At 39.2% G+C, this 27,812-nt stretch overlaps 2 protein-coding genes across 2 annotated transcripts; one reads left to right on the forward strand and one right to left on the reverse strand.

The window, feature by feature from the left end:
• LOC6042768 (RNA exonuclease 1 homolog) lies at positions 1–7,696 on the forward strand. The gene is given in 9 exon segments (XM_038260501.1): positions 1–327; positions 387–523; positions 526–1,743; positions 1,801–2,077; positions 2,138–2,576; positions 2,645–2,722; positions 2,784–3,374; positions 7,069–7,328; positions 7,396–7,696. Coding segments are annotated over 9 exon segments (3,180 nt in total). The 5' UTR covers positions 1–227; the 3' UTR covers positions 7,476–7,696.
• Positions 7,697–7,733: 37 nt separating this feature from the next.
• LOC6042766 lies at positions 7,734–23,156 on the reverse strand. The gene is given in 5 exon segments (XM_038260503.1): positions 7,734–8,009; positions 8,069–8,407; positions 15,466–15,821; positions 15,888–16,554; positions 22,882–23,156. Coding segments are annotated over 5 exon segments (1,611 nt in total). The 5' UTR covers positions 22,964–23,156; the 3' UTR covers positions 7,734–7,842.
• Positions 23,157–27,812: the final 4,656 nt, after the last annotated feature.

Here is a 27,812-nt window from a genome sequence, read left to right on the forward strand (position 1 = left end):
GCAAGAGGAAACATCTGTCATTTCCAGTAGGCAGAAGCAAAAGCAGAAGTGAGGAGGAGGAATCTTCCTTTTTCAGTTTTTTATGATTTTTGATTTTGGACTTTTGGGAGTATTTGAACAAGTATTTTTCTGTAACTAGGCCGAAGGCCATCGTCCTCTAGTGTGCCGTGTTTGTGTTGAATTTGGTGTACGGGGTTCGGTTTGGGGGAACTTGAACAACAGTGAAAATGTTACCTGCTACGGGTTTGTTCCGGACGATCAATTGCCCCTTCTTCGAGAAGGATTTGTGTACGAGACCATTTTGCCACTTTAGGCACTCGAAACCAGGTGAGTTTGTGGGTTACGATCATGTGAAAACAAGAATACTAATCGATTGTTGATTGTAGAAGTGCCCGCTGCCGCGACTTACAGTGCGACGCCAAAGAGTCTCCTGAGCCAGAGCAATGTTCCGGTGCCGGCCACCGGTGCTGATGGGCCGGCTCGCAAGAAGCCTAAGCTGGAGTACATTCCGATGCCGACGATTCTGGCCCCAAGTACGTCCCGAGCACGAAGCCGCCGGTCGTCGCGCCCAGTAAAGATCCCGAGCCGGTGGAGAAGCCAGTGCCGGAAGAAGTGGTTCAGGTGCCGGATGTACCGGAAGTTGATGAAAATAAGCAATCCAACGGGCACAGCGAGAAGCCTGTTGTGGATGAGGTTCCGGTTAAAGAGAGTGTCAAGGTGGATGAAAGTCCGGCGATGGTGGTTGAGGAACCGGGGAAACCGGAACGAACTGCTGTGGAGCCGGAGAAGAAAGATTCCAAGAAGGAATCGGAACAGAAGGATAAATCTAGTTCCAGCCGGAGTAGTTCGAGCAGCAAACATCGAACCAGTAGCAAGGATGAGCCAGAATCGCGCAAAGACAGGCCCAGCCAAAAGGAGTCTGAGCGGAAAGGTGGCAGTTCCAGTGGTAGCGATCGGAAGCACTCATCGTCCTCGCGGAAAGACGAAAAGGTCAAATCGTCTTCTGATAAGGAGAAGACTCGCGAGAAGGAGCACACCAGTTTGAAGCAAAAGGATAGTTTGAAGGACAAGGAAAGTAGTTCAAGGGATAAGGAGCGCAAAGTTGACAAAGCCAAAAGTAGCAGCACTAGTTCGTCTAATAAAGATAAGATTCGCAGTAGCAGTAAGTCGGATAAAGAGAAAACTAGTACCAGCAGTAGCAGTAAATCCTCGGATAAGGATCGTCATCGATCTTCGCACAGTTCAAGCTCATCAAAGAGTAAAAGCAGTAGCAGCAGCAGCAGTTCCAAGCACTCCTCCACGGCATCATCGAGCAGTAAATCAAAAACTTCCTCAACTTTGCCACCGTCAAAGCCCGAGCCGAAGCCAAAAATGGAGCTGGCCGAGGAAATCTACCGCGACCTGCTGGACAATCCACCCAGCGACATCGACGTGGACAGCGACGAGGACGAAGTTATGAAACAGTGCAAACTGATCTTCGAAGAGTACGACACGGAACCGGCCGCCGCTGCTCCGGTAGTGGCGTCGTCGACGACGACCGTGGAACCAAAGGTGAAGAAAAAGCCGGATGCAGCAGCGAAAAAGGACAACGGTGACGTCGAGCTGATTGACATGTTCGCCGACAAGTACTACGATGAGAATCGTAAGAAACGGGTCGCGCACGAAAACGTCACCAGCAGTAAACCGGCGGCTGCGGCGCCTGCTCCGGCGAAGAAAGCGAACCACGTGCAGAATGCGATGAGGGTAGGTTGTGGGGAGTGGGCTTCTGGTGGTGGTATTTAATTGTAACTCTCGTTTTAGTCCGTCTACCTTCGGCAGGAGGTAGCCCGCAAGCAGCAAGAAGAACTGGCCGCCAAGCAGCGCGTCGAGGAAGAATCCAAAAAGCGCGTCGAAGAAGAAACGCGCAAGGCGATGAGTAAACCGGTGACTCCGCGGCTTAGCAACGGCTCTCCGCGTTCCCCGGTGTTGAGTCCAACCGCGATTAGTACACCACCGTCCGTGGACAAATCACCCGTTTCGCCCATCAGTACCAGTAGTTTCTACAGCAAACCAACCGACACGCTAACAACGCCGAGGAGTAATGCTTGCAGGATTTCACCATTTTCTGCGTTACTTATAACTGAATTTTGTCTCACAGGTCGCTTCTCGCCGGCGGCAAACGTGCTCGCGTTCCAGAAGGCCAAGGAAAAGATCGACAACCTGCGCCGGTTGAAGGGAATGCCGACGGCGGGGACTCCGGCGCAAACCGCACCGAAGGGAACCGGCCGTATGGCGCACGTCAGCACCAAACCTGCAGCGACTGCTGCGGCACCACCGCAGAAACCCTCCCCACCGGTGCTGGAGCCCGAGTCGACGAAAATCTCCTACAACATCCGGATGCAGTTTTACAACCTGATGATCAAACACTGCCTCAACATCTATCCCAGCTGCGAGGACGCGTGGGACCGCGCCCAGACGGAGGAGCTCGCCGTGTTCAAAAAGTGCAGCACGCCCATGATCTACAAGAGCAGCGCCCTGCTGTCGATCAACAAGCTGCGCAAGGAAGCGGTCGAAACGGGCAGTGAAGCGACGGACAAGTTAGTGAAAGCCCGTGGTGTTGTATCGTCTTAAAAGTAATTGAAAAAAAAACGTTTGCTTCTTTCAGGAACAAAACCATTTCGCACGATGTCATCCTGGCTGGCAAAATGGGACACAATATCTCGTGGAGCGTCAACAAAAAGCTGTAAGCAATCCAGCTTTGCAAATCTGGTCCAATACTACAATCGCTTGCTTCCTATTTTCAGCAAATCCGACGTCAAATCAACCTACACAATCGACAATGCCCCCTCGACCGTGGCGTACAAAATGATATTCGACTGCATTCTAACCGAGGAGCAGCTGCAATCGAACGGATTCCCGCGCGCAACCGACACCCCAGGCAAGGCCAAAATACACAAACCCAAACCGTCGCGGCCACCCAACGAAGATGAACGCTACTGCTCGCGCTGCTCCAAAGTCTTCAACCTGGAATCCTACGAAGAATCGGCCGTCGATTCGTGCAATTACCACGCCAAGAGCACCTGCTACCGGCGCGGTTTCGCGGACAACCTGCACAGCTGCTGCCAGCAGCCGTCGGGAACGCCCGGGTGCATGTACGCCAACTACCACGTGTCCAGCTTTGTCGACTACGACGACCTGACGGGTTACGTGAAGACGATCGAACCGCCCGAGGGGTACGTGTGCTCGAAGAAGGACGTCTTTGCGCTGGATTGCGAAATGTGCTACACGACCGGCGGGCTGGAGCTGACGCGCGTCACCGTGGTCGATATCAACGAGAAGACGGTCTACGACACGCTGGTCAAGCCGTCGAATCAGATTGTGGACTACAACACAAGGTAGGGTTGCAAAAAAATATTTGGATTTGGCTTGCGATTTTGGACATCTCTTTTAAAATTCATCTCGGATTCATCTGAAGATCCAGCTTTAGCTGTGACTAGGATCTAATTACTTTAAACTTGATTCAGTGTTTGAGAAACGCTTCGGGACAGCTGGTTCAACCATTTTTATGCTGAATATTCAGAATGTTCACCAGATGGATGAACTGAAACCCTTTAAATTCTTCAAATTTGACCCAGCAGAAAAGGTTCTAGTAAAGATCGCCTTTTAGGGATATCCAGAACGTCCCATCTCCGACCTGGCGGGCGACAAAGTTAAGCCTCGGGAGATAAAAGTGCTTACGAGATCGACAACAGTGCAGGTATCTCCTGTACTTCAATCGCTAGTCCGTCAAAATCCAGAAACTGCTATCTTCTACCCCAGTGCGTAAAGTCCGGTGATACCCACTTCAAACAAAGGTGCAGTCTTCAGCGGAAAGACCAGCTGGTGGATATCTCCCAGCAGCACAAAGCGCGCGTCAAGTGCGCGAACTGTGATAGAAATCACACGTCGAATTGCCGGAACAGGACAAGGACAAGAAACCACCTGTGCCCCATTAGCCAACACAGCGTTCCCTCCCGGTTGGGGAGGTTTGTATGTCTTAACAATTTTTTTTTTTTGAAATGGTTTTAAATCATGTTTTTTACCGTTGTATATAAAAATTTACATAGAGCTTTAGGACCCCATTCCAAGCTCTCAGTGAGCTGATGATGAAGTACATCTACAACGTATAAGCTGTTTTGTGCAGCGAATTTTACCGACGTCAAAAGACAAAACGAATTGTGATTTAGTTTCAAACTTTACTATTTCTATCCTTAACAAACAACTAAACACACTCGCTCTTTTTTGTGTTTGACAGTTTGGGGACCATCCATAAACCACGTGGACACTATTTTTGGAAATCTCGAACCCCTCGTGGAAATTGAGCATGAGCATGAGCATGGTTGACTGCCAATGAGCTGCTACTCCGTTATTGACGGATCAGCTGAAGTCACAGAATGAACCAACAGATGAGTAGTGGGAGCTAATCATCCTCACTGTATAACCCCTGAAGATCTCTGCTTTAAGTCAATACCGGCGCCCCCCCAAGGAGATGCAGTTCAACAAAGGTAGGATTGTTAGTCCGATAGTTGAAGTTGCAGACTCATCAGACACAGAGTTTGTCGCTCTATACCTGTTGACACCGCATGAGACCGTTGAATCCACAGCATCTCCTTCAAGCATCACGGGAAATGGGGGAATTGTGTTAGTAGGGGAAGGAAAGGGAAGGTCAGGATTCATCTTGGTAGATGATATGACCAGAATGTGAACCATAATCGTTGCCTTCTGAGCTACGGCGCTATGAGAACGACTTATCATTCGCGTATTTTTTTTTACTCCAATCCGCCGGCGTGCCATCCGAGCAACGATGCTTTGGGATGGACTTTCAAAACGAAATGAAATTTGAATTATCGCGTTATTTGGTGACGTACAATTTAAAATAGATCCGGATTTATTAATGGTAGATGATATGACTAGAAAGTGAAACATAATCGTTGCCTTCCGAGCTTCGACGCTTTGAGAAGGACTTAATTATATTCTCAATTCCGTATTTTTTAGTTCTTACCGTCGGCGTGCCATCCGAGCATCGATGCTATGGGAAGGGCTTTCAAAACAAAATGAAATTTTTAGTAACGTATTATTCGTTATCATGTAAACCTCAAATAGAGCTGATACACCGAACTGTTTCAATCGATTTCATGAAGTTCTTCGCGCACGACTTCTTTACAACCAACTTAACCACGAATTTACCCAGTCCGGACCGCAAACAACCGGTTCAAAAACAGAAAGACAATATATACACGACGACGCGAAACCTTCCATCAATAAATTCAAGAAACTTCACTACTTTCTCGTGGATTCTCGCGCGTCGATTCGCCAACTGATCTCCCCCACGAACACCACACGACTCTCGAACCCTCGTGGAAATTGTCCATACAAAAGTCAAAGTAGTTATGTCACAGACATAACCGGAATGGCGTAGACTACGTAAAGTTTTGATATGTGGACATAGAGTTTTCCGTAGCTTAATTTTGAAGAATTAGCTAGATACTTGAAATACATTAACGGAATAAGATCGTAAATCGTGAGATGGGCACCCGACACCCAGTAAACCAGTAAACTCAATCGGACCGTGGACGTACCGGTTGTTAAAACGTACTTCGTATACGATTCGAATTGAATTCCGATTGAGTTGACTTTTACTAGAAAGATATGGCAAATCTGATGCGAACAAAACCTCAGCTGCCATGTAAACCAACTTCGAATGTGTTGGTAAATCTTTGACTAGACAACAACATCGAGTGGAGGAATTAAAGAGAAGAACGAAAAACGATTTTTTCGCGAATCGAATAAATGTTTGGTAGCAGAATGACGGGGAGGGAGAGGGGTTGGGGGCGAGAGCAGCCTCAGAAAGCTGTGCAATCCGTCACCTCCGAAGACCAACACTAGTTCTTGAAAAGCATTTCACAGACTCATCACGGGTGGGACGAGAGACGGGGGGTGAGGCAACTCCGAAGAGTTGGGAAATCCTCGCCCCCTCCCACGAAAGATCCAAACGGTCCGGCCATCGAGAGGCAACTGGCTGACGGTGACGAAGAGTAGGCGATGCGCGCTTCTTTTGCAGTTTTGGTCCCTCTCTCTCCTGCTGCTGCTGCTCTGGTCTATCTCCTGCTGGTGCTGCTCTGGGCTGAGCTTTCCTGCTGCTGCTGCCGGTCCGACGTCTGAGACGTGAATGATGGTCTGAAATCTGGCGCAGTTTCTTATATATGTTTTCGGCCCGCTACTTCCCCTCCTTTTTCGCGAACGGTACCGGTCGGGCTGCTTGTGTGATTTTCCCCTCAAAATAGGTACTTGACCTTCCCGTCCGTGAGTGGGAAGCGCTTATTTTGCTTGCAAAATCTCTGCATTTTGAAAACATTTTAAAACATTGAGTTGTTACAATAGTAAAACTATTTTGCCAGCATTGCAAATTTAATAGCAAATTGCTGAATAATTTTCGAATCGAATGGAACCAAAATCGAGCCGATTCGATTTGAGGAAAGGAAGATATAAGCGATTGACGGATGACGCAATATTCCAGTGCCTTCGGCCCGGGTTTTTTGGAATGGCACCCCAGTACCATCGACAAAGACGTAAGTCTACGTCAAAAAAATCTTTTTTGTATGGAGCGTGGACAATAGGCATACTCCCCCTAAAGTGTCCCCGTGGTTTATGGATGGTCCCTTGCCAAACTTGCAAATTGTTTGCGACAAACTCGCAATTAATGCAAAATGTATGCAGGCTGACGTTGCTGTAAACAAATGCAAAACTGTCAAACTGTCAAAAAAATTGTTTGTTTGCGAGTTTGTTTGTTTGTCATAGTCTAATACGTCCTTTAGTAGTTTTTCCTTTTTTTGCTAAAACCGCTTCCATCCATTCGTTCAAAAATCTGGAATTGCCAGATTTATCGCTGAATTTTTGAGCATTTTTTTTATAAAACAACAAAAAAATTGGATTATTGACTCGAATCGATTCTCGACTTAATTGGATTAAATGTACAAAGTGTTTGAAAGCTCAAAACCTTCATGATGCGAATTGTAAGTACATCTTGTGACAATCTATCCCATTCAACAGATTCTCGGGCATCACGGAACAAATGCTGAGCGAAACCACGACGACGCTGTACAACGTTCAAGCCGTACTGCTATCCATGTTCAACTCGGAAACGATTCTGATCGGACACAGCCTGGACAGTGACTTTAAGGCGCTGAAGCTTATCCACGACGTCGTGGTGGACACCTCGGTTCTCTACCCCCACAAAATGGGACCGCCGAAGAAGCGCGCACTCAAGACACTTTGCATTGAGAATTTAAAGAGGATTATACAGGAAAATGGTAAGATGAGAGTGGCCGAAAGTTGGAGTTCATCAACGAGCAACAATATTTTTGTTTTTGCTTTTAGACGCCGGCCACGACAGTGCCGAAGACTCGGTGGTTTGCATCCAACTGATAAAACATTACCTGAGGAATCGTATTCTCTGATTTAGCACTAATCATCACTTATTTATTTATTACTCATTGTTGGTTATTCTCTCATACACACATATCCATGATGTCATGGCAGGAGAATGCGTTATTGTTAAGATAAAACCAAGGAATCATGAGCTGAAGACTAAGGACACAGCAATAACAAGCACAGTATCAAGTTTTCTAAAGAGAAAATTTATTAAGTAAAATAAACACTATGAAATAATACCCTAAAATGCTACGATTCTTATTTACAATCCATCTTTTGCTTTGTACTACGCGCCCTAGCAGCTAGGGATTCTGCTTTTCTGAGGTTTTATTTGGTGCTGCAGCTGCATTCACTATCTTCAAAAATTGTCAAAATCTGACCCTTTTGGTGGGATCAGAACACCATCACCAGATTTTGCAGTAGTCGCAGTGGTGACGTTGTGCAGACATTCCGCTTCCGGGGACAATGATACCGTCGCAGACACTTGGACAGCGAAAGGTCGCAATGGCAGAGTCGGGCGGCACACGAATCCGGTCCACCCCATTCTCCGTGGTCCACGGCTGAAAATTAAAAAAGATAAATTATAACACAAATCAAATTCGAATCGCTTCCGCCATACCACACAAGGGACGTCCGCGGTAGCACTTCCACAGGTACGGTACGAAATACTCCAGAAACATCGGACACCTGGCCGTGGTGTAACAGTAGTCGTGCATCTTGCAGCACCGGTCGATTCCGTCCAGCGCCTGGCCCGAGCCCAGAAAGCCGCAGTAGCATCCGTAGCCCTTGTAAATGATCGGATCGCAGCCGGTCGAGCACTTGATCATCGAGTACAGGTTGTAGACGCCGCGCTTCGAGCGACCCTCCCTCGATTGGGGGGATCCATCGATTAGGCCGGTTTCGGTAATGTCGGTTTCGTTGCTGGGGAAACAAAATGGAATTTAGAAAAACGGATTATCTGATGTTTCACTGAATTTTCTGTTTGAAGTAAATATTTTATGGATCACTACTACCTTGGACGTTAGAAGGCCTAAATATGAAAAAAATTGGAAAAAAATGGACGCCAAAGTCATTTTGAGCTGAATTCAGGGTTTTTAGTTAAATTCAAGTTCATCTTTTATTTATTTATTTTTTCCAATTAGGCCGTTGCAAATATTTTTCAAAGTTTATGTTGCAAAAAAATAAAAAAAAAAACAAGTTAAAAATTGAAATTACAGGCCACGGTGTCATAACATTTGAATGAAAAAAGTGTTTTAAAATGCATCGTACACCTGTCTAGTAGTTTTGCAATCATTGATTTCCCAAATTTCTAAGTACTGACGAAAATTAAAAAAAGGCATAGATTGTTCTCAGTTGATTAGACTTCTATTTCCATTAAAATTTTGATTGACTTTGAAAAATATTTGCAACGGCCTTAGATATTTTGGAAACTAATGATTGCAAAACAACAATGCATTTTAAAACATTTTTTCATTCAAATGTTGAAACCAGGGCCCCGGCGATGGCCTGATATGAGCTACCGAACAACATTGGCGTCGTTTGTTTACAAACATGGGACTGTTTGTGGACGAACCGAAAAATTTACTTTTTTTGTAAAAAAAAATCTATAACCATTGTGCAATAACATTAAGTCTTCCAAAACAGACAAAATTTCGTTAAATTTCAGACCAGAATTTGTTTTATTATTAGTTTTCACATCGATTCGCTGTAGATTCGTGTTTAAATTTTGAAATTTAGCATAAATTAAAATAAGTTGCAAAATTCCCAACTTCAACCATGTGCAATAATTTCCACATCACCCATGTGGGAAACCGATAATTGGCATTCATAAGCTAAACGACATGCGACACCTAGCGTTGAGTAGCAGAACAGAGCGAAGAATGTCGATTGAAATTTTTGCCCTTTGAGGTTATGTATGCGAATTATGTTTTGTTAAATTCGCGATCAAAAGCTCCATAATTCCGACAGATGGCGCAAAGCATCGAAGAATGACGATTCAAATTTTCGCTGTTCGGTTATATAGGAATACAAACTTAAAATTGAATTTACAGCTCTTAGAACAACTTTTGAGAAAAAATTCAAGTAGTACGAGTGTAAACTTTATGCCCTCTGTAAATTAACGCAATAAAAAAGTTTTTGAAAAAAAAATTGAAAAAAAATGGTTTGAAATGATAGAGCATCAAAAGTTAACAAAGTATCAGCTCGAATTTTTGCTCAAAAGTTGTTCTCAACGCTGGAATTTAACAAAACAGAACTCGCATACATAACCTCAAAGGGCGGAAATTTCAATCGACATTCTTCGCTCTGTTCTGCTACTCAACACTAGGTGTCGCCTGTCGTTTGGCTCTTGAACGGCAATTCCAGCGTTCAAAACAACTTTTGAGCAAAAATTCAAGCTGATACTTTGTTAACTTTTGATGCTCTATCATTTTAAACAATTTTTTTTCAAAATTATTTTTTTTTTAATCTTTTTTGCGTTAATTTACAGAGGGCATAAAGTTTACACTCGTACTACTTGAATTTTTTCTCAAAAAATGTTCTAAGAGCTGTAAATTCAATTTTAAGTTTGCATTCCTATATAACCGAACAGCGAAAATTTGAATCGTCATTATTCGATGCTTTGCGCCATCTGTCGGAATTATGGAGCTTTAAATCGCGAATAGCGTAATTCATGCGTTCCAAACTGTCAAAATTCCAAAACGTCAAAACGCGAATGTCGCGATTAAAAGCTCAAAAATTCCGACAGATGGCGCAAAGCATCGAAGAATGACGACTCAAGTTTTCGCTGTTCGGTTACATAGGAATGCAAACTTAAAATTTAATTTACAGCTTTTAGAACAACTTTTGAGAAAAAATTCAAGTAGTACGAGTGTAAACTTTTTGCCCTCTAAAAATTAACGCAATAAAAAAAAATTGAAAAAAAAATATTTTTGAAAAAATAATATTGTTTAAAATGATATAGCATCAAAAGTTAACAAAGTATCAGCTCGAATTTGTGCTCAAAAGTTGTTTTGAACGCTGGAATTTAACAAAACAGAATTCGCATACATAACCTCAAAGGGCGGAAATTTCAATCGACATTCTTCGCTCTGTTCTGCTACTCAAAACTAGGTGTCGCATGTCGTTTGGTCGTTCAAGAGCCAAACGACATGCGACACCTAGTTTTGAGTAGCAGAACAGAGCGAAGAATGTCGATTGAAATTTCCGCCCTTTGAGGTTATGTATGTGAATTCTGTTTTGTTAAATTCCAGCGTTGAGAACAACTTTTAAGCAAAAATTCGAGCTGATACTTTGTTAACTTTTGATGCTCTATCATTTTAAACAATATTATTTTTTCAAAACTATTTTTTTTAAATTTTTTTTATTGCGTTAATTTATAGAGGGCAAAGAGTTAACAATCGTACTACTTGAATTTTTTCTCAAAAGTTGTTCTATGAGCTGTAAATTCAATTTTAAGTTTGCATTCCTATTTAACCGAACAGCGAAAATTTGAATCGTCATTCTTCGATGCTTTGCGCCATCTGTCGGAATTTTGGAGCTTTTGATCGCGAATTGCCAATCTTCGGTTCACTGCTTTTGTTCGTGTTTGAAGTTTCGGGCCGAGACTCTGGTTGAAACCATGGCTCATAAATTTAATTTTTGAACTTTTTTATTTTTTGCCCCCGGGCAAGGCAAAGGCAAAAAAAATCATAATCGATATTTCAATCCAGATTTTCGAATTTTTAAACAGAAAATATCATAAAATACTTCATACATCCTACCGCTTATGCTTTCACGTGTGCTGTATAAAGATATGAAGTGCCACAAGATAGCACACAAGCGACGAAATAACAAATAATTTATGAAAATAATATTTTGTTTTTTGCAACCTTAACGAGTGGTCCCAAATTCAATATAAGTAAGAATTATTCTCTCTCTGCAGCAAAATTTGAACGGTGGGCAAAACTTGCATTAAAATGAATTGCAATGGCCTTATCAACGCAGCAAAATTCTTTTTTGTTTCAGTTGATTGCAGGTCTATTTTCTTTGCTATTTTTTATAAGTTCTCTGAGAAAAATTTAGTCCCCTTGATTTTAAGAGATTTTTTTCAAAAATGTCACTTGTTGAGGCATGTTGGCCACTGAAGCGTTTATTTTCAACACCATTGGCATGTAGGCCAGATTCTTGCGCATCTTTTGGTATAAATAACATTAAAATTTGGAGTACCCTGGAGCTCGGTACAGACCTTCAATGTCTACTCCGGTGGAATCGCTGGCGGCGGTTGGACTCGCAATCCAAAGGTCATCAGTACAAACACTGGGGTGGAAGGTTCATTGGAGTAGAAAGAGGTTTGGGTGCCCTCCCCATTCAAGCCTTCACAAAAGACCCGGGGGTCGTAATGTGGATGGTTTGATTTTTTTTACTACAAGTCAATTTCACTGTCAGTGACAGTGATTTTTTTTTACTGTGCCATTCAACCAAAACTTAAAAACACTGAATTAATTCATCATAAAACAAAACAGAAATATCGAGTATATAGTGTTTTTTTATGGTTCAAGTGAATACGACATCATACTTGCATGCATTTTTTTTTATCCAACATTCAAAACTAACCTCCCCGCGGCAAATTCGACACACCGGTTTGCTATCTCAAGCTCATAATTAGGTTACGATCTGTCCCCCCGTAGTGCAGTTGCACATGATATACCAGATCGGCGCCAGCAATGCACGTGTGAAAACTCATCCAGCAATGCCTCAGTCGTCGTTTTCACAGATTCAAAACATAAACTTCCGTTTTCTTACTGTTGCATAAGTGTCGAGCGCGCCGACCGTCGTCGTATGAAAATAATTGTATAAATAAACCGGCCAAAGTTGATAAACGTGTAAAAGTACCAGCGTGTCTGGTTTTAGCGCGGAGAGACAGCAGAAGCAAAAAAAAAAATTAAAAAAAATAAAACACGCATGCGTTTAAGCATTTGCGCATGGGGCTTGGCTTGACTCTCCTCTCCGCGTGGTGCGCCTCACAGCTAGTACCGCAGCCATCGGAGCAATTGAGGGGGTCTTGACTTGAGCCCGACCGACGTCACTCGAGTGGATAATCTTTCGAACCACAAAAAAACCCGTTTGAGGATGCGTGTCTAAATGTGGCAGCGGAAAATCAACCCGTCGCGAAGCCTTAGTTATCTACTGCCCTACTTTTGTCGCTTTTTTTCCTCCTGCTTCTTGGCTCAGTACAATGGAAAGTAAAATCTCGGTTTATGCTCAATGATATATCTCAAGTGGCGTCTAAATTATGCAACTTTATTGTACTAGAGACATTAGCCGGCACTGATGCTGATGTACTGAGGAAAGTAAAACAAACAGCCGGGCAGACTGAATGGTTTGCCAAACTAGGTTCGTCACTGGTGGGCATTGAAGTCTCGCCGGTGTCTGTTTTGAATGAGACGCGGGATCATAGATTTGGAAAGCAATTTTAATGGATATTATGACATATGCCTCAACAACTAAATGCAGTATAATTCTTTTGTTTGACATATTAAAAAATATCTTGAATTTTCATAATTGACGTTTGGGCCGTTAAGTGGATTTCACATCCTCACAGTTGAGTTATTGATCAAGCAAGGAACGTTCTATTTTCTCCATCACTCTGATCTTCGTTTTGGTTTGTTAGTTGTATTGGTAATTTAAAACTTTACTTAATCCATCTTTAGGTGGATATTGCTTTCCTCATATTCATAAAGTCAATACATTCAGTAAAAATAGCATCATTCCCTCTTAACATGTCTAACGAATCAACTTTATCACTCATTTCTTTTGATAGGGTTCGCAGACCATCAATATTTCTGACTCATCAGCAAGGTTTGATAAAAAACCTTTTCAACGATAGTTCACATGGAAGATTCAGACAATATTTCTATCACAATATCTGAATCCGGCCTCCAAAAAGTGTATAGATAACACTTAAGTGCTAATAACTTTTGATAAGGTTGTCAGATCTTCAATGTTTTTGGCACATTGGAAAGGTCTTTTCAATATCTTTCTGAAATTGTCCGGAAGATTGCAAAAACAACCCTTTTTACAATCTTCCGGACATACGCCAAAATCGTTTTTTTGGCATAACTTTTTAAGTACTTTGCTAAACTTGCTGATTTTAAATAGAGACCTATGAGCAATTCTCTACCAAAACCGGAAATGGATTTTATTTGTATTTTTTTATTTGGTTCAAACTTTGTGGGGGCCTTCCCTATGACCAAATAAACTATTTTGTGTGATTGGTTCACCCATACAAGTCTCCATATAATTTTGGCTGCTGTCCATACAAAAATGGTATGTAAATATTCAAACAGCTGAACTTTTGAGTGAATTTTCTGATCAATTTGGTGTCTTTGCTAAAGTTGTAGGTATTGTTGAGGACTTTTGAGAAGAAAATTAGGTACACGAAAAAAAATGCAGATTTTTTAATCAACTTTTTTTTCACTAAAACTCAATTTCCCAAAATACGTATTTTTTGATTTTCGAGATTTTTTGATATGTTTCAGGGGACAAAAATCCGCAACTTTTGAGCCATAGAGAAACATGGTCAAAAAATCTGCCGCCGAGTTATGATTTTTTGAAAAAATAGTGATATTTGTAAAAAATCGAAGTTTCATGCAAAAACAAGTTTGGCATTATTTTTTAATGCAAAATTGAATTAGCAATCGAAAAGTACTTCACAGATTTTTTGATAAAGGGCTCCGTTTTCAAGATATAGCCATCGAAAGTTTGATTTTAGCGAAATATTTGCAGTTTTTCAATTTTTAAAAATAGTGACCATGAGTGACCGTTTCTAATTTTTTTTTTGAAAGGTTCAGAAAATTTGCTATAAAATTGTTTAAGAGCCATTGAAGATTGGACCTCGGGTTGCTGAGATAGCGTCGCTTTAAGAAAAAGAAACACGAAAATTGAAGTTTTCTTAATCTCACCAAAATAACCCACCATTTTCTAATGAAGATATCTCAGCAACCGATTATCAATGTTAATACATGAAAAATTCGTGAAATTTTCCAAAAATCACTGTTTTTTCAAAAATTTATAAATCGGCGGCAGATTTTTTGACCATGTTTCTCTATAGCTCAAAAGTTGCGGATTTTTTGTCCCCTAAAACATATCAAAAAATCTCGAAAATAAAAAAATACGTTTTTTGGGAAATTGAGTTTTAGTGAAAAAAAAGTTGATAAAAAAATCTGCAAATTTTTTTTCCGTGTACCTAATTTTTTTTTTTCAAAAGTCCTCAACAATACCTACAACTTTGCCGAAGACACCAAATTGATCAGAAAATTCACTCAAAAGTTACAGTTGTTTGAATATTTACATACCATTTTTGTATGGACAGCAGCCAAAATTGTATGGAGACTTGTATGGGTGAACCAATGACGCAAAATAGCTTATTTGGTCTTAGGGAAGGCCCCCACAAAGTTTAAGTCAAATCAAAAAATAAAAATAGTCGAAATCGGCCGATTTCGTAGAGATTTGCTCCTATGGGACCCCAAGACGGATCGAATGAGACTAATACGGTCAAAATCCGTTCATCCAGTCCCGAGATAATCGAGTGACAATTTATTTGTCCACCCACCTACACACATCCACACAGACATTTGCTCAGAACATGATTCTGAGTCGATATGTATACGTGAAGGTGGGTCTAGGTTGTCAAATAAGAAGTTCATTTTCCGAGTGATTTTATCGCCTTCCCTCAGTAATGTGAGGAAGGCAAAAATCTAAAAATTCGGGTATTTGGTGTTATAAACTTTGTTGATCGATTTCTGATGCCTGTTCCGCAAATCATATAAGGCCGTTGTTCTCTGTGTCTATTTTATTTGAAAACAAAACAAAATATTGAAATATTGCAAAGTTACAAGGCTAAAATACCTATGCCAGATGCCGATACTGGAGATTTGTAATGTTTCTCCGAGATTTAACCAAGCTTAAATTGCAAATACCATCAGCCAAAAGCCTTGATAAAATGAATGCGTACCTCCAGCGCTAATCCAAAAATTATAGCTCGAGCAATGAACACGTCGTTATCTCGATGCTCGTCACGGGGGTTGGTGATTGGCCAGCGCGGAGGTTTTCCTTTGAACGTTTTCGTCCGGTTCAGAACTTCCTCGAGCTTTTCCTCAACCCTGTAGCTGAGCAGCAAGGACGGATTTTTGCTTCGCTGGGGAACGCTGCTGGCGGCGATGGCAGTGACGTTGTTTTTCTTCGCGCTAATGAACCCACTGCTGCTGCTGGTACTGGTGGAGGTGGTGCTGGCCGGAATCTTGTTCAAAGCTGGCGTTTTAATGAACTTGAGGGGATCGAAACTGGCCTGAATGTTGATGAGGGCATCTTCTTCGGTTTGTTTAGTTTTTGGCCTCGAAAGAAATTAAATAATGTTGACGATGAGAAACTTTTCAAGAGACACCTTACAATGGTTTTACCTTTCCAGGACGGGATGCTGGTATAGAAGTCCGGTAGATAAGCCTCCACTCCAACCCTCGAGACCGAAATCTTCCCAACCAACTGTTTTTGTACTCATGTAAGTGTACGGCGTGAACAGTGAAGTTTTCTTGAACGATGAACTCTGAACAGGATGCGGCACCTTTTTCACTTTCTTCTCCAAAGCAGCTTCCAGATCATCGTTCAAATCGTCCATAAACTTGATAAAGTTCCTCTCCGTGCGAATGTTGTCCTTCACAATCTCCTGCATCCGGTCATCCTCATCCTCCCCCACATTCAAAAATGGTGCCATATCTTCATCACTGTAATCTTCTTCGTCACTAAATTCATCACTCACAGAAGATTGGTTCAGACTTCGCTTGAACTTGTTTATCGTCGTCACGTTGGGAAATTCCGCCTCCACGAAATCACTTTTCTGATAAATTAACTTTTTTATTTGACTTTTGTCCCCACTAGGCAATAGAAACACATAAGTAGGGTTGATATTTTCCACATCAAACACATTCAACACGTATTCATCCAATGTGGCGTTCTCCAGCTGCATGTTCAGGATCTTTTTGATGTTGGTTTTCATTCGACCGATAATGTGCTCCCGGTCTCGCTGGGCTTCCAGCAAGGCATAGCCACGAGTGTTTCGAGGGGTGGGACCTGTAGAAGTATCAAACATGTGCCATTAATTTAGTTAGTAAACTCTCTTCTGTCTAAATGTATTGTTTTGATTTTTATTATTTTTCTTATGTTTAAGAGTTTATTTTGAGCAACGTTTGTTCTAAAAAACTTTACTTTTCCTGTTTTTTTCATTTTTAGTTGTTTTATCTGCATTTATCATGTTAAGATGTTCTATTTTGTTGGTAGTTTTAGGCCTATCCTTCAACTTCCAGTCATAATCTTTTGCCTATTTGGTGTTTTTTACAATTTTGAAGTCACTTTTTCGATTTTATGAGCGTTTTTAATTTTTTTTTATATAATCTTAAACTATTAGCTTGTAATTCGAAACAAAGATTATTGAATAGATTGTATGCAAACATTCGATACAAGTATTTTGCAACTTGTAGAATAATATTGTGCTTATTTGGCCATAACAAATATAATTTAAAATGTGTGAATTAGGGTGGTCCAAATCCGGGCTTACTCGGGCTACCCTCTGAATCAAAAATTAATTGGCTAAATTCCAAATTTGAGCTTATTCTGACCACGAAAAATCGCCAAAATGTATAGAGATAAGCAACTGTTTCAGTTTTTTACCTGTGAATGGCGCAAGAAATTTCAATGAAAAAAGCCATGGAAAATGCATTATACAGCGGTATAGTCGGTTTGCAACCATTAGTTAAAAAAAACAATACAGCAGAAAATTCACAAAAAATCAAAATATTCTGAAACAAATTTAAAACGATTAAAAACGCAGTAGAATACACTTTAAATAGTTTTTAGCTGAATACACTTAAAATCGCATTAAAATTTTGAAAAAAAAAATGCCCTCCGATTTTTCGGACCGATTTTGGAGGGAGCGGGAGGAAAGAGAGAAAAAAGGTCATTCCTTTGAGAACCAACAACGAGAGAGGTACTCCTCGATATTAGCTACTGAAAAGTGCTAAAAAGTGCAAAAATGCCTCACGGCAAGAAAAAGAGGCGGTCCTCACCAGCAGGATCGGTAGATTAGAAGAACCTAAAGAATGCCGAAGCGCTACCTGCAAAGCCATGCAGTTAGAGCAAGGGCGCTCAAAATTTGTCTGGTGAGCGAGAAGAAAGAAATTAAACGACGGGAAAAGTTGCCACCCATTTTTGTGAAAACATCGTCATCGGACTCGGTGCGAAAGTGGCTGACCGGATTTATCAAATCTGGTGCTTTACGAGCTTCCATTTGCTGATGGGCTCAAAACTCTGCTCCCTACCAGAAAGGATTACAACTATGTTTGGGATTTGCTGAACAACACCAAGATTGAATACTACAGCCATGACGATCCAGGTAAACGCCCCATGAAACAAGTCCTCCGTGGCCTGTACGACATGGATGTGAGTGTGCTGAAAGAAGAGCTCAAAACTCTTAAGTTGGACGTGATCGAAGTCTTCAAGATGACGAGACACAACAAGGACATCAAGTATCGTGATCAACTGTACCTGGTTCATCTCGAGAAAGGATCGACAACGCCGTCTGAGCTGAAAGCAGTGCGGGCAATTTTCAACATCATCGTGACTTGGGAACGTTATCGTCCAGTGCACCGTGACGTGACACAAGAAACTGTTTCATCAAGAGTCGTTGTACAACCTGCGAAGGTGAGCACAAAACTCAAGCTTGCAACACAATCAACGAGAACATCGAAGCGAAATGCTTCAATTGCGGTGGCGACCATTCGACCAAGAATCGAAGCTACCCAAAACGAGCTTGTGAAAATTCGGCAGCAAGCGACGACGAGGCACCAACCAAATCGTTGCAAAACACCACCAGCATTCACGGACGTGGATTTTCCTGCTTTGGCGTCGCCAGGAGCGGAATCTGTTCGAGTGGTTCCAAATCTGCAGCCATTGCCATTGAATCAGTGGCAAAAAGTTGCAGAGAATACATCACCTCCAGGTTTCAGTCAGCAACCGAGGGAAACTAACCAGCATCAACGAATGAAGGCAGTACAGTCATTCCACATATTCGGAACACCCACAAATTTGGAACACTTTTGTGGTAATTTGTCAATAGCATGCCAAATGCAACTTTTCTGTCGTCCCTCCTATTTTTAGGACCTTTATTTGGACATTCTCTTGCTATTTCACTAGTAAAAATAGTACTTTTTGAACAAAAAACCTCATTTCAAGACTATTTTGTCCAGGGCTGCAAAACACTGCCTCTAAATTGCCTGTTCCATAATTGTGGGATGTTATTGTGCCTCCCACAATTGTGGAACACCTGAATTTAATTGATATTTTCACAAAAAAGTTTTCAGACCATGTTTAAAACATCACTAAGCTTGAGTTTTATTGGTTTCAGATTGTGAAGTCATTTTTTTTGTAAAAAATATGTACTCCTGGAGAGAAAAAAAAGTTTGTTTACATCGTAAGAAAAAAGTGTTCCGAATTTGTGGATTTCAAGGGTTAATGTTTTTCTTTAAAAACTTGATATAAAACGTAAAAATGTACAGCAAGTCTATACATCAATCGAAAGATCGCAAGAAAAGCTTTCACATGTAGGAAAAAGCAAATCATTATGTTCAATTATCGATTTTCTATGATTTGTTGGACGTTGGCAGATCTGGAAACTGTTCCGAATAAGAGGGATGACTGCAGTGACCTGTTTTCACCACAAGAACTTCTGAACATTTTCATCGAGATGACAACAATACTGCGTGGTTGCAAAACTCGTGCGGAACAAGTAAGAACGCTCGGAGGATTTATCTTAAAATACAGTTCGTAGTTTACTCGTTCTAATGATTTTGAATATTTCAAAGAATTTTTATTTAATTTTAAGTTAGGATTAGTTGCTAAAGTGATTTTTTTCTTTATTTACCCAAATGTATTCGATTTAATGCAAAAATGTAAAACAATTTGAAATAAATAAATGAATGTGAACAGTAAATAATAAAACGAAAAATACAACAAAGATGAAGAGCATTTAGCCATACCACTAAAAATGTAAATGAAATATAATTATTATAAGAGTGTTCAATAATAATACATTTAATTTGAAAAAAAAATCAGAGAGAAAAAAAATCAAAAAAATTTGCAACAGTTTTTTTTCATTTCAATAACCTTATGAACGAATTTAGAAACTATGTCCAGATATCTTTTATGATCGGTTACATTTTAAAAGATAAGTTACATTGCAATGATATACAATGTAAATTATACAAATATCCTAAGTCCCAGCTATATAGCCAAGATCGGAGATTTTTTCATAAAAAGTTGTGCTTCATTTATCTGATTAAGAATTTTTATGACATTGTTTATGACTCAAAATTCCTATCAGTGAATATTTCCAGAAATTTGTTGGTTTTTTCCATATAATGGTTGTCATGGTACACTATATGATTTAAAAATCACTGCTGTATTGCACTTAATCATATCGAAAAATATGCAAAAAATAAATTGAAATATGACAATAAAACGCGTTTAATTAAAAATATGATACATTTACTTGAACAACCAGGTGCCTCCATTACATAGTGAATTGAAGAATTTTATAAATCGTTGAGTTTTGATGTCTCCGGAAAAGTTGTGGCAAATAGGAAGAAAAAACTTTTAGTTTGGTTGAAACGTTTTAACACGATGAGAACAAAATTACGAAGAATTTTGTGGAAAGTTACATTTCCTCAAAACCCCTAATCGTAAACCACCATAATTTTTAACAAAAAAAATGCTCTTTCCTATTTACAACAACTCTTCTGAAGACACCAAAGCTCCACAACTTCACCATTTTCCCCTTAATTTTGCGATCTTAACCACTGTACATTAGTAAGTGCAAATGATATAATATCTAATCTCTAACTTCACAAAAAAAAAACAAAAAAAAAAAACAAAAAAATCAAACAGCTTACATATTGCGTCCATCCCGGAAATTTCCGGGACAAAAATCCCGGGATTTTCCCTAATCCGGGAATTCCCGAATCCCGGGATTTCTGATATTTTGTCCCGGGAATTCCCGAAATTGAAAAAAAATCATTTTTTGGTCTGAAAACTCAGATTTGGTTGTGGAAATAGATGAACAGTTGAATACCTAGTAATCGATAACAATTTTAAAGCATTAGCAAATTTGTATTCGGCATATATCAATATTTATTTGGCTTATAAGGGAAAATTATTAAAATTTTAGTTTACGGATCCGCAAAATGCCTAGCGTTTTGAATATTTTCCATTAATTTTATTTATTTTTTAAAATATTTATGTTTAATGATGATTTTAAACTTGAAAAAAAAACATATTTAATTATTTTTCATCAGACATCGGCATCTGGAGCAAATTGGGACAATAGTAACGAATTAAGACAGCATAATGTTCTGATATTTTCCTAATTAACAAAACAATTTGTGCACCAATTTTCAAATTTATTGCTCAAAAATATCCTGTACCTATTCAGACTGCAGTTCTGATTTCCCCAAGTTAGCGGTAGTGAAATATGTTTTATATAAAACATGAAATTCTAAACTTTTCAAAATTTTTACATTTAATGGTTTCATTCTATCTGTTTTCGTGTTTTGTTTTTTTACAGTATCAATGAAATATTTTAGCTTTTGTAGTCATTTCATATAAAAATATAAAATAAATATATTAATAAGAATTGTATGATTATTAACATGAAATAATTTAAATCACATTTGATTAGAAATTAAGATTCATTAAAAATCCGAAGCATAACAAAGAACAAAAAACGACAATTTTTAATATTTTTAAACGTACTAAAAACTGCTGTTCTTGTTCAGATTGAAGTAAAGATTATCACCAATGAACAGTATTGAGCTAATTCTATGAATGTAAGCTTGAAAAACATAACAAATTTAATGAACATATAGATTTTTTGACTGTTTAAAAAATTTTCCGGGATCCCGGGAATTCCCGGGATTTGAAAAATATTTTCCCCGTTTCCCGGGAAATTCAAAACCCAGGAAAATTGGACGCCCTAAGTTTACAGAAGGATAACTAGAGTATAGTTGAATATATTTTAAACTTCATATTTTGGTGTTTTATTATGTAACCAAAAAAGTTTTTTTCCCGATTCTTTCCTTTTAACATTAAATAAATAAACTTTGCCCTGAAATTTAGATTTTTATTATTTGTGTGCTAGGTATAATCCAATTTAAAATATTTTACTGTATATTTTTTATACTTTGTTTATTTATTCATTTTTTCCATATGCACTAATTTAGTTATAATACACACTAAAAAAAATTAATATTACATTAGATGTAATTCTTGATTAAACCGATAATAACAACATGTAATCGTATTTTCGATGTAAATTTAGGTTTATTTTGGCGTAAATCGATAAAATTCTCACTGGTTTTCATTTACATCGTGCGAAACCTAAAATTGCATCTCGAATAACCTGATTTTACGCTAAATATGATGCACATAACTGGAGCATCACATTTGATGTAATTTTACATCAAATGAAACCCAATTTCACGCACGTCTGCAGCTACACGATTGTCAGAATTGTTAAACGTCAAACCGTCAGCCAGCTTCGATGTCGCAGAGAATAGCATTTTTCATCCAGATTCCGTTATTTTTTTTCGTTTACTGGCCGGAACCTGCTACCGTTTTAGAGAAAACCAGTCAATTCTCTGATAGAGGTGAGTTTAAACATTCTTTTATTGATATACCTGAAACCGATAGCAAATATTTTTTGGTCTTTTCAGGTTGCGGACGGACATCATGGAACGCGAGGAAAAACACGTTTTAAGCCGCAAAAAGAATTACTCCTGAATAAACCGAAACATAGTGTGCAAGTGCAGGGCTCCATGTCGTCGGTTCAATCATCGGTTCGGTTCCATCTGTGCCACCTTGATGCTTCCTTGAGCGAGTGGCCAACACGGTACAAATGGTATGCCGGAAGGTTGTTAGTTGAAATAATCCTAGGCGGAGGGTTTATGGCGCTACTCCAGTGAAAAATCTTTGTGGTAAAAACAACGAAAAACGAGTGAAAGTTGTGTACTTAATTGTGATGAATATTGGGCAATAAAAACATTTCAACTTCAGAATACAGAAACACGTTTACTGTCGTCCAATAAGAAAAATGAGATTCCTATTCGAAAATGTCCTGCCAAAATTACGTTTAATGTAATTTTACACGATATCGGAGATTGTTTGGGTCGTGTAACTTTACGTCTAATTAGACACAACATTGCGTCTAATTTGATGCTCCAGTTATGTGCATCTAATTTAACCGAAAATTACACGTTTTTTTCGTAGTGTGTATAAGTGAGTGTCCAATCACAATCGGTTTTTTACAGCTCAAATTTATACTAGATATTTGGGAATGGCAAAATGACCTACCAAAGCATATAATATCCACCGAAAGTTGAAACAGCAACCAAACTATCCAACTTATTTTTCCGTAATTCACCGCTGACCACATTTTGCTGAATTGCTGGTTCGTTTACAAGAACAAGAACACTTTCCCCAACACTTTTTTTAACCTCTGTCACACTTTCAAAATTTGCAAAGTTTTATTTTTCGCTCTTTCACAAAGATTCCCCACTTGGGAGACTTCAACGAGGACAACGCGCGAAACCCGAACCGTTCACGCTGGCGTTCGCAGATGAACTGATTGATCAAGCTCCGCGTGCTTTGGCTTTCACAGGCGCAGCTCTCAGTTTTCCGCGCCAAACTTTTCCGAGTCTCCGCGCTCGGCGGGTACGGTTCGATGAGTGTTTCTCCTTGAGAGAGAGAGAGAGAGACTCTTGGGTGTTTGTGTTTGAAGGGGTCGAGGCACCCAGACTCTGCTGCATGGTCAGATAAATATGAAGCGACATTGAAAAGTGGTGCACCAAAAACCTTGTCTCATTTAATATTGAACCGGTAAACTTGAGCCGAAATCGAGTGGGTCTTTTTGGCGAAAGAAGATCGCTTTATTTTGCCATGGTTTGCATGATTTTTCCTTTCTTTTTTTTCCTAATTTGCCTTAAGAATAAGTAAAATCTTGAGACAAAATGTGTCACTTTTTCAAAAGTGATTTGTTTACCTCATCTGATACATTGATTTTTACATTTGAATTTTGGTAAAATCTTGGAAAATTTGTTAATCTTTAGAAAATGAGCAGCTCGCAATAAAACTTGTTCCGTATATTGTTATTATACAACAATTTGTCATTGGCTTACTTCCAGCTTCACCGCACAGAGCAGAGACCGGTTAAAGAAAGCCTCTACAAATCTGTTGGGCAGGAATGATTTTTCCTCATTCAAGCCAAATCTAGAGTAAACTCGTGCGCGTGGTTTAGCTTTAGCACAAGAGCACAAGTGCAAGCCTAAAACCGGGGGAGAAACAAGTAAAATGTGAGCACAAAGTGAGTGCACCTCCTAATCGGCGTTTATCCGCGATTTATGAATGCAGCCAGCACGTTTGAGGCAGAGCATTGAGCATTGAGCATGGAGTGAAGTTCTGCACAAATCGGAAAATGAGTTACATAATCCGAACACTTTGCGGCAGGGGAGCAGAAAGACGCACGTGCTCGAGACAGGTTCATTTCAATCTGCTTTTTTATGGCAATGCGGACTTTGTCGGCCGACAGATAGAAAGACAGACAGGAAGATACCGACGCCGTGGACGAGGGAGAATGCCTTTATTCATACAACTTGCAATGCCTAATGAGATGCAGGAAGGGTGCAATTAGATAGATTGGGTTCTTTTCCAGTTTTTATGATTTTAAAAGCATTGTTGGTCTTTTTTTACACTGAAATTAAATTAATTTGCAATATTTCGTCCAGATTCTCGTAATCTTGTAATCTGTATTTGATGGTGAGAATGAAACTTTGTTTGTACATTTCCTATGTTGAAAGCAGCAATTTTGCGTTATTACATTTTCCATGCATGTTTCCAGACGATTTTAGATATTTTAGAACAAAAGAAAGAAAAGGCAGAGCAGGATCAAATAATTCTATGATAAAATAAACAAGCCGAGCAACAGATTCAACAGATAATAATCTGGAAATCGTAGGTTTTGAGAAGTTTCTCTAGGATAGCCAGGAAATTGTTTCGCAGTTTTTTGAAAATAGATAGTCTTAAGCAATAACCATAATTGTTTGAGAAGAAGTTATAACATTGAACACCTTTAAATGTTCGTTCAAGCTGTAGTGAATTGTGGTTTCTTGTAAAATTTTCATGAAAGGAGGGTTCAAACTTTGTATTACAGTCATCCCACATATTTGGAACACTTTTGTGATAATTTGTCAATAGCATGCCGAATACATCTTTTCTGGTGACCCTACTATTTTAGGACCTTTGTTTAAAACATTCTCTTGCTATTTAACTAGCAAAAGTATTTTTTTTAACAGCAAACTGCATTTCGAGACTGCGGCCGTGGCTGACTGGTTACGGTGTTCGCTTGGTAAGCGAATGGTCCTGGGTTCGATTCCCATCTGCTCCCAACGAGAAAGTATAGGAAATATAAATCTTGAAACTCTGAACATGAACGAAAAATCACAGACGCTCGAGTCGGGGTTCGATCCCCCGTCCTTTGGATTGGTAGGCAAAAATGCTAACCACTAGGTCATCACGGCTTGTTGAGCTACGACTGGAATTAGGAATAATGTTACTATATACGCGCTGGGCCCTTGTCCATTTGTCAAGGGTTCGGAAGTTCTAAATAACGTTTGAATCCGATTGGTGCAAACGTTCTTCAGGGCGGGGCTTGTCGACAAAGCTGAAGTACCTCGCGCTCGGCTAGCCAGCGTAGAAATGGGTCACCGAAGCTCGGCAGAGCTAACACCTTCCAAATGCCTATGCGAGTTATTTGCATGTATAGAATGTAGATCTAAAAATACATGGAAACAACTCAATTTGTAAGAAGCGACCGCGTGGTCCCGTTTGGTTGGTTGCACACACACACACACACACAAACTGCATTTCGAGACTGCAAAACACTGCCTCCAAATTACCTGTTCCATAATTGTGGGATGATTTTTTGCTATGATTTTTTGAACATTGGCCGATCTGTAAACTGTTCCGAATATGAGCAACTCTCTACGAAATCGGCCGATTTCGACCATTTTTATTTTTTATATTTTTTTATTTGACTTAAACTTTGTGGGGGCCTTCCCTATGACCAAATAAGCTATTTTGCATCATTGGTTCACCCATACAAGTCTCCATACAATTTTGGCTGCTGTCCATACAAAAATGGTATGTAAATATTCAAACAGCTGTAACTTTTGAGTGAATTTTCTGATCAATCTGGTGTCTTCGGCAAAGTTGTAGGTATTGTTGAGGACTTTTGAGAAAAAAATAGGTACACGGAAAAAAATTGAGGATTTTTTTATCAACTTTTTTTCACTAAAACTCAATTTCCCAAAATACGTATTTTTTGATTTTCGAGATTTTTTGATATGTTTTAGTGGACAAAAATCCGCAACTTTTGAGCCATAGAGAAACATGGTCAAAAAATCTGCCGCCGAGTTATGAATTTTTGAAAAAAATAGTGATTTTTGGAAAAAATGAAGTTTCATGCAGAAACAAGTTTGACATTATTTTTTAATGCAAAATTGAATTTGCAATCGAAAAGTACTTTACAGATTTTTTGATAAAGGGCTCCGTTTTCAAGATATAGCCACCGAAAGTTTGATTTTAGCGAAATATTTTCAGTTTTTCAATTTTTAAAAATAGTGACCAAGAGTGACCATTTCTAAAAATATTTTTTTTTTGAAAAGTTCAGAAAATTTGCTATAAAATTGTCTAAGAGACATTAAAGATTGGACCTCGGGTTGCTGAGATAGAGCCGCTTTAAGAAAAAGAAACACGAAAATTGAAGTTTTCTTAATATGTATCACCAAAAAAACACACCATTTTCTAATGACGATATCTCAGCAACTAATGGTCCGATTTTCAATGTTAATATATGAAACATTCGTGAAATTTTCCGATCTTTTCGAAAATAATAATAAGAAAAAATTTAAATCATGACTAGCATTTTAAATGGGCGTAATATTCAATGTTTGGCTCTTTTAAAATGTTAGTCTTGATTTAAAAAGTTTCAAAATATTTTTTTCGAAGAGATCGGAAAATTTCACGATTGTTTCATGTATCAACATTGAAAATCGGACCATTAATTGCTGAGATATCGTCATTAGAAAATGGTGGGCTGTTTGGGTGAGACTTAGAAAACTTCAATTTTCGTGTTTCTTTTTTTTTGAGCCGCTGTATCTCAACAACCAGAGGTCAAATCTTCGATGTTTCTTAGACAATTTTATAGCAAATTTTCTGAACTTTAAAAAAAATATTTTTAGAAATGGTCACTCTTGGTCACTATTTTGAAAAATTGAAAAACTGCAAATATATCGCTAAAATCAAACTTTCGGTGGCTATATCTTGAAAACGAAGCCATTTATCAAAAAAATTGTAGAGTAGTTTTCGATTGCAAATTCAATTTTGCATTAAAAAATAATGTCAAACTTGTTTTTGCATGAAACTTCGATTTTTTCCAATAATCACTATTTTTTCAAAAATTCATAACTCGGCGGCAGATTTTTTGACCATGTTTCTCTATGGCTCAAAAGTTGCGGATTTTTGTCCCCTAAAACATATCAAAAAATCTCGAAAATCAAAAAATACGTATTTTGGAAAATTGAGTTTTAGTAAAAAAAAAGTTGATAAAAAAATCCTCAAATTTTTTTTCCGTGTACCTATTTTTTTTTCAAAAGTCCTCAACAATACCTACAATTTTGCCGAAGACACCAAATTAATCAAAAAATTCACTCAAAAGTTACAGCTGTTTGAATATTTACATACCATTTTTGTATGGACAGCTGCCAAAATTGTATGGAGACTTGTATGGGTGAACCAATGACACAAAATAGCATATTTGGTCATAGGGAAGGCCCCCACAAAGTTTGAGCCAAATCAAAAAAATACAAATAAAATCCATTCCGGCTCGGATATATGTGAAAACACATTTTTATACATAACTTTTGAACTACTTTTTGAAACTTTAATCTGTATAAAACTCGATCTATGGGACCCTAAACCAAGTCGAATGCAACAGGTTCGGATCAAATCGGTTCAGCCAACCAGCTAGTTTGTTGGTCACATACACACTAGGGTGGGTACGTTTTTCGAATAGTTCTCCGATCAAATTTTAGTATGGTTCCCTTTGTAGGGCATGCCCATAGGGACTTTCATACCAAATATCAGCTCATTTGGTTGTAAACTGGTTTGGATCTTTTTGCCTTCCTCACTGCGGTGGGGCAAGACGACCATATGGGGCAAGAGGAACA

This window comes from Culex quinquefasciatus, chromosome 3, assembly GCF_015732765.1.
Source record: "Culex quinquefasciatus strain JHB chromosome 3, VPISU_Cqui_1.0_pri_paternal, whole genome shotgun sequence".
Taxonomy (NCBI): domain Eukaryota; kingdom Metazoa; phylum Arthropoda; class Insecta; order Diptera; family Culicidae; genus Culex; species Culex quinquefasciatus.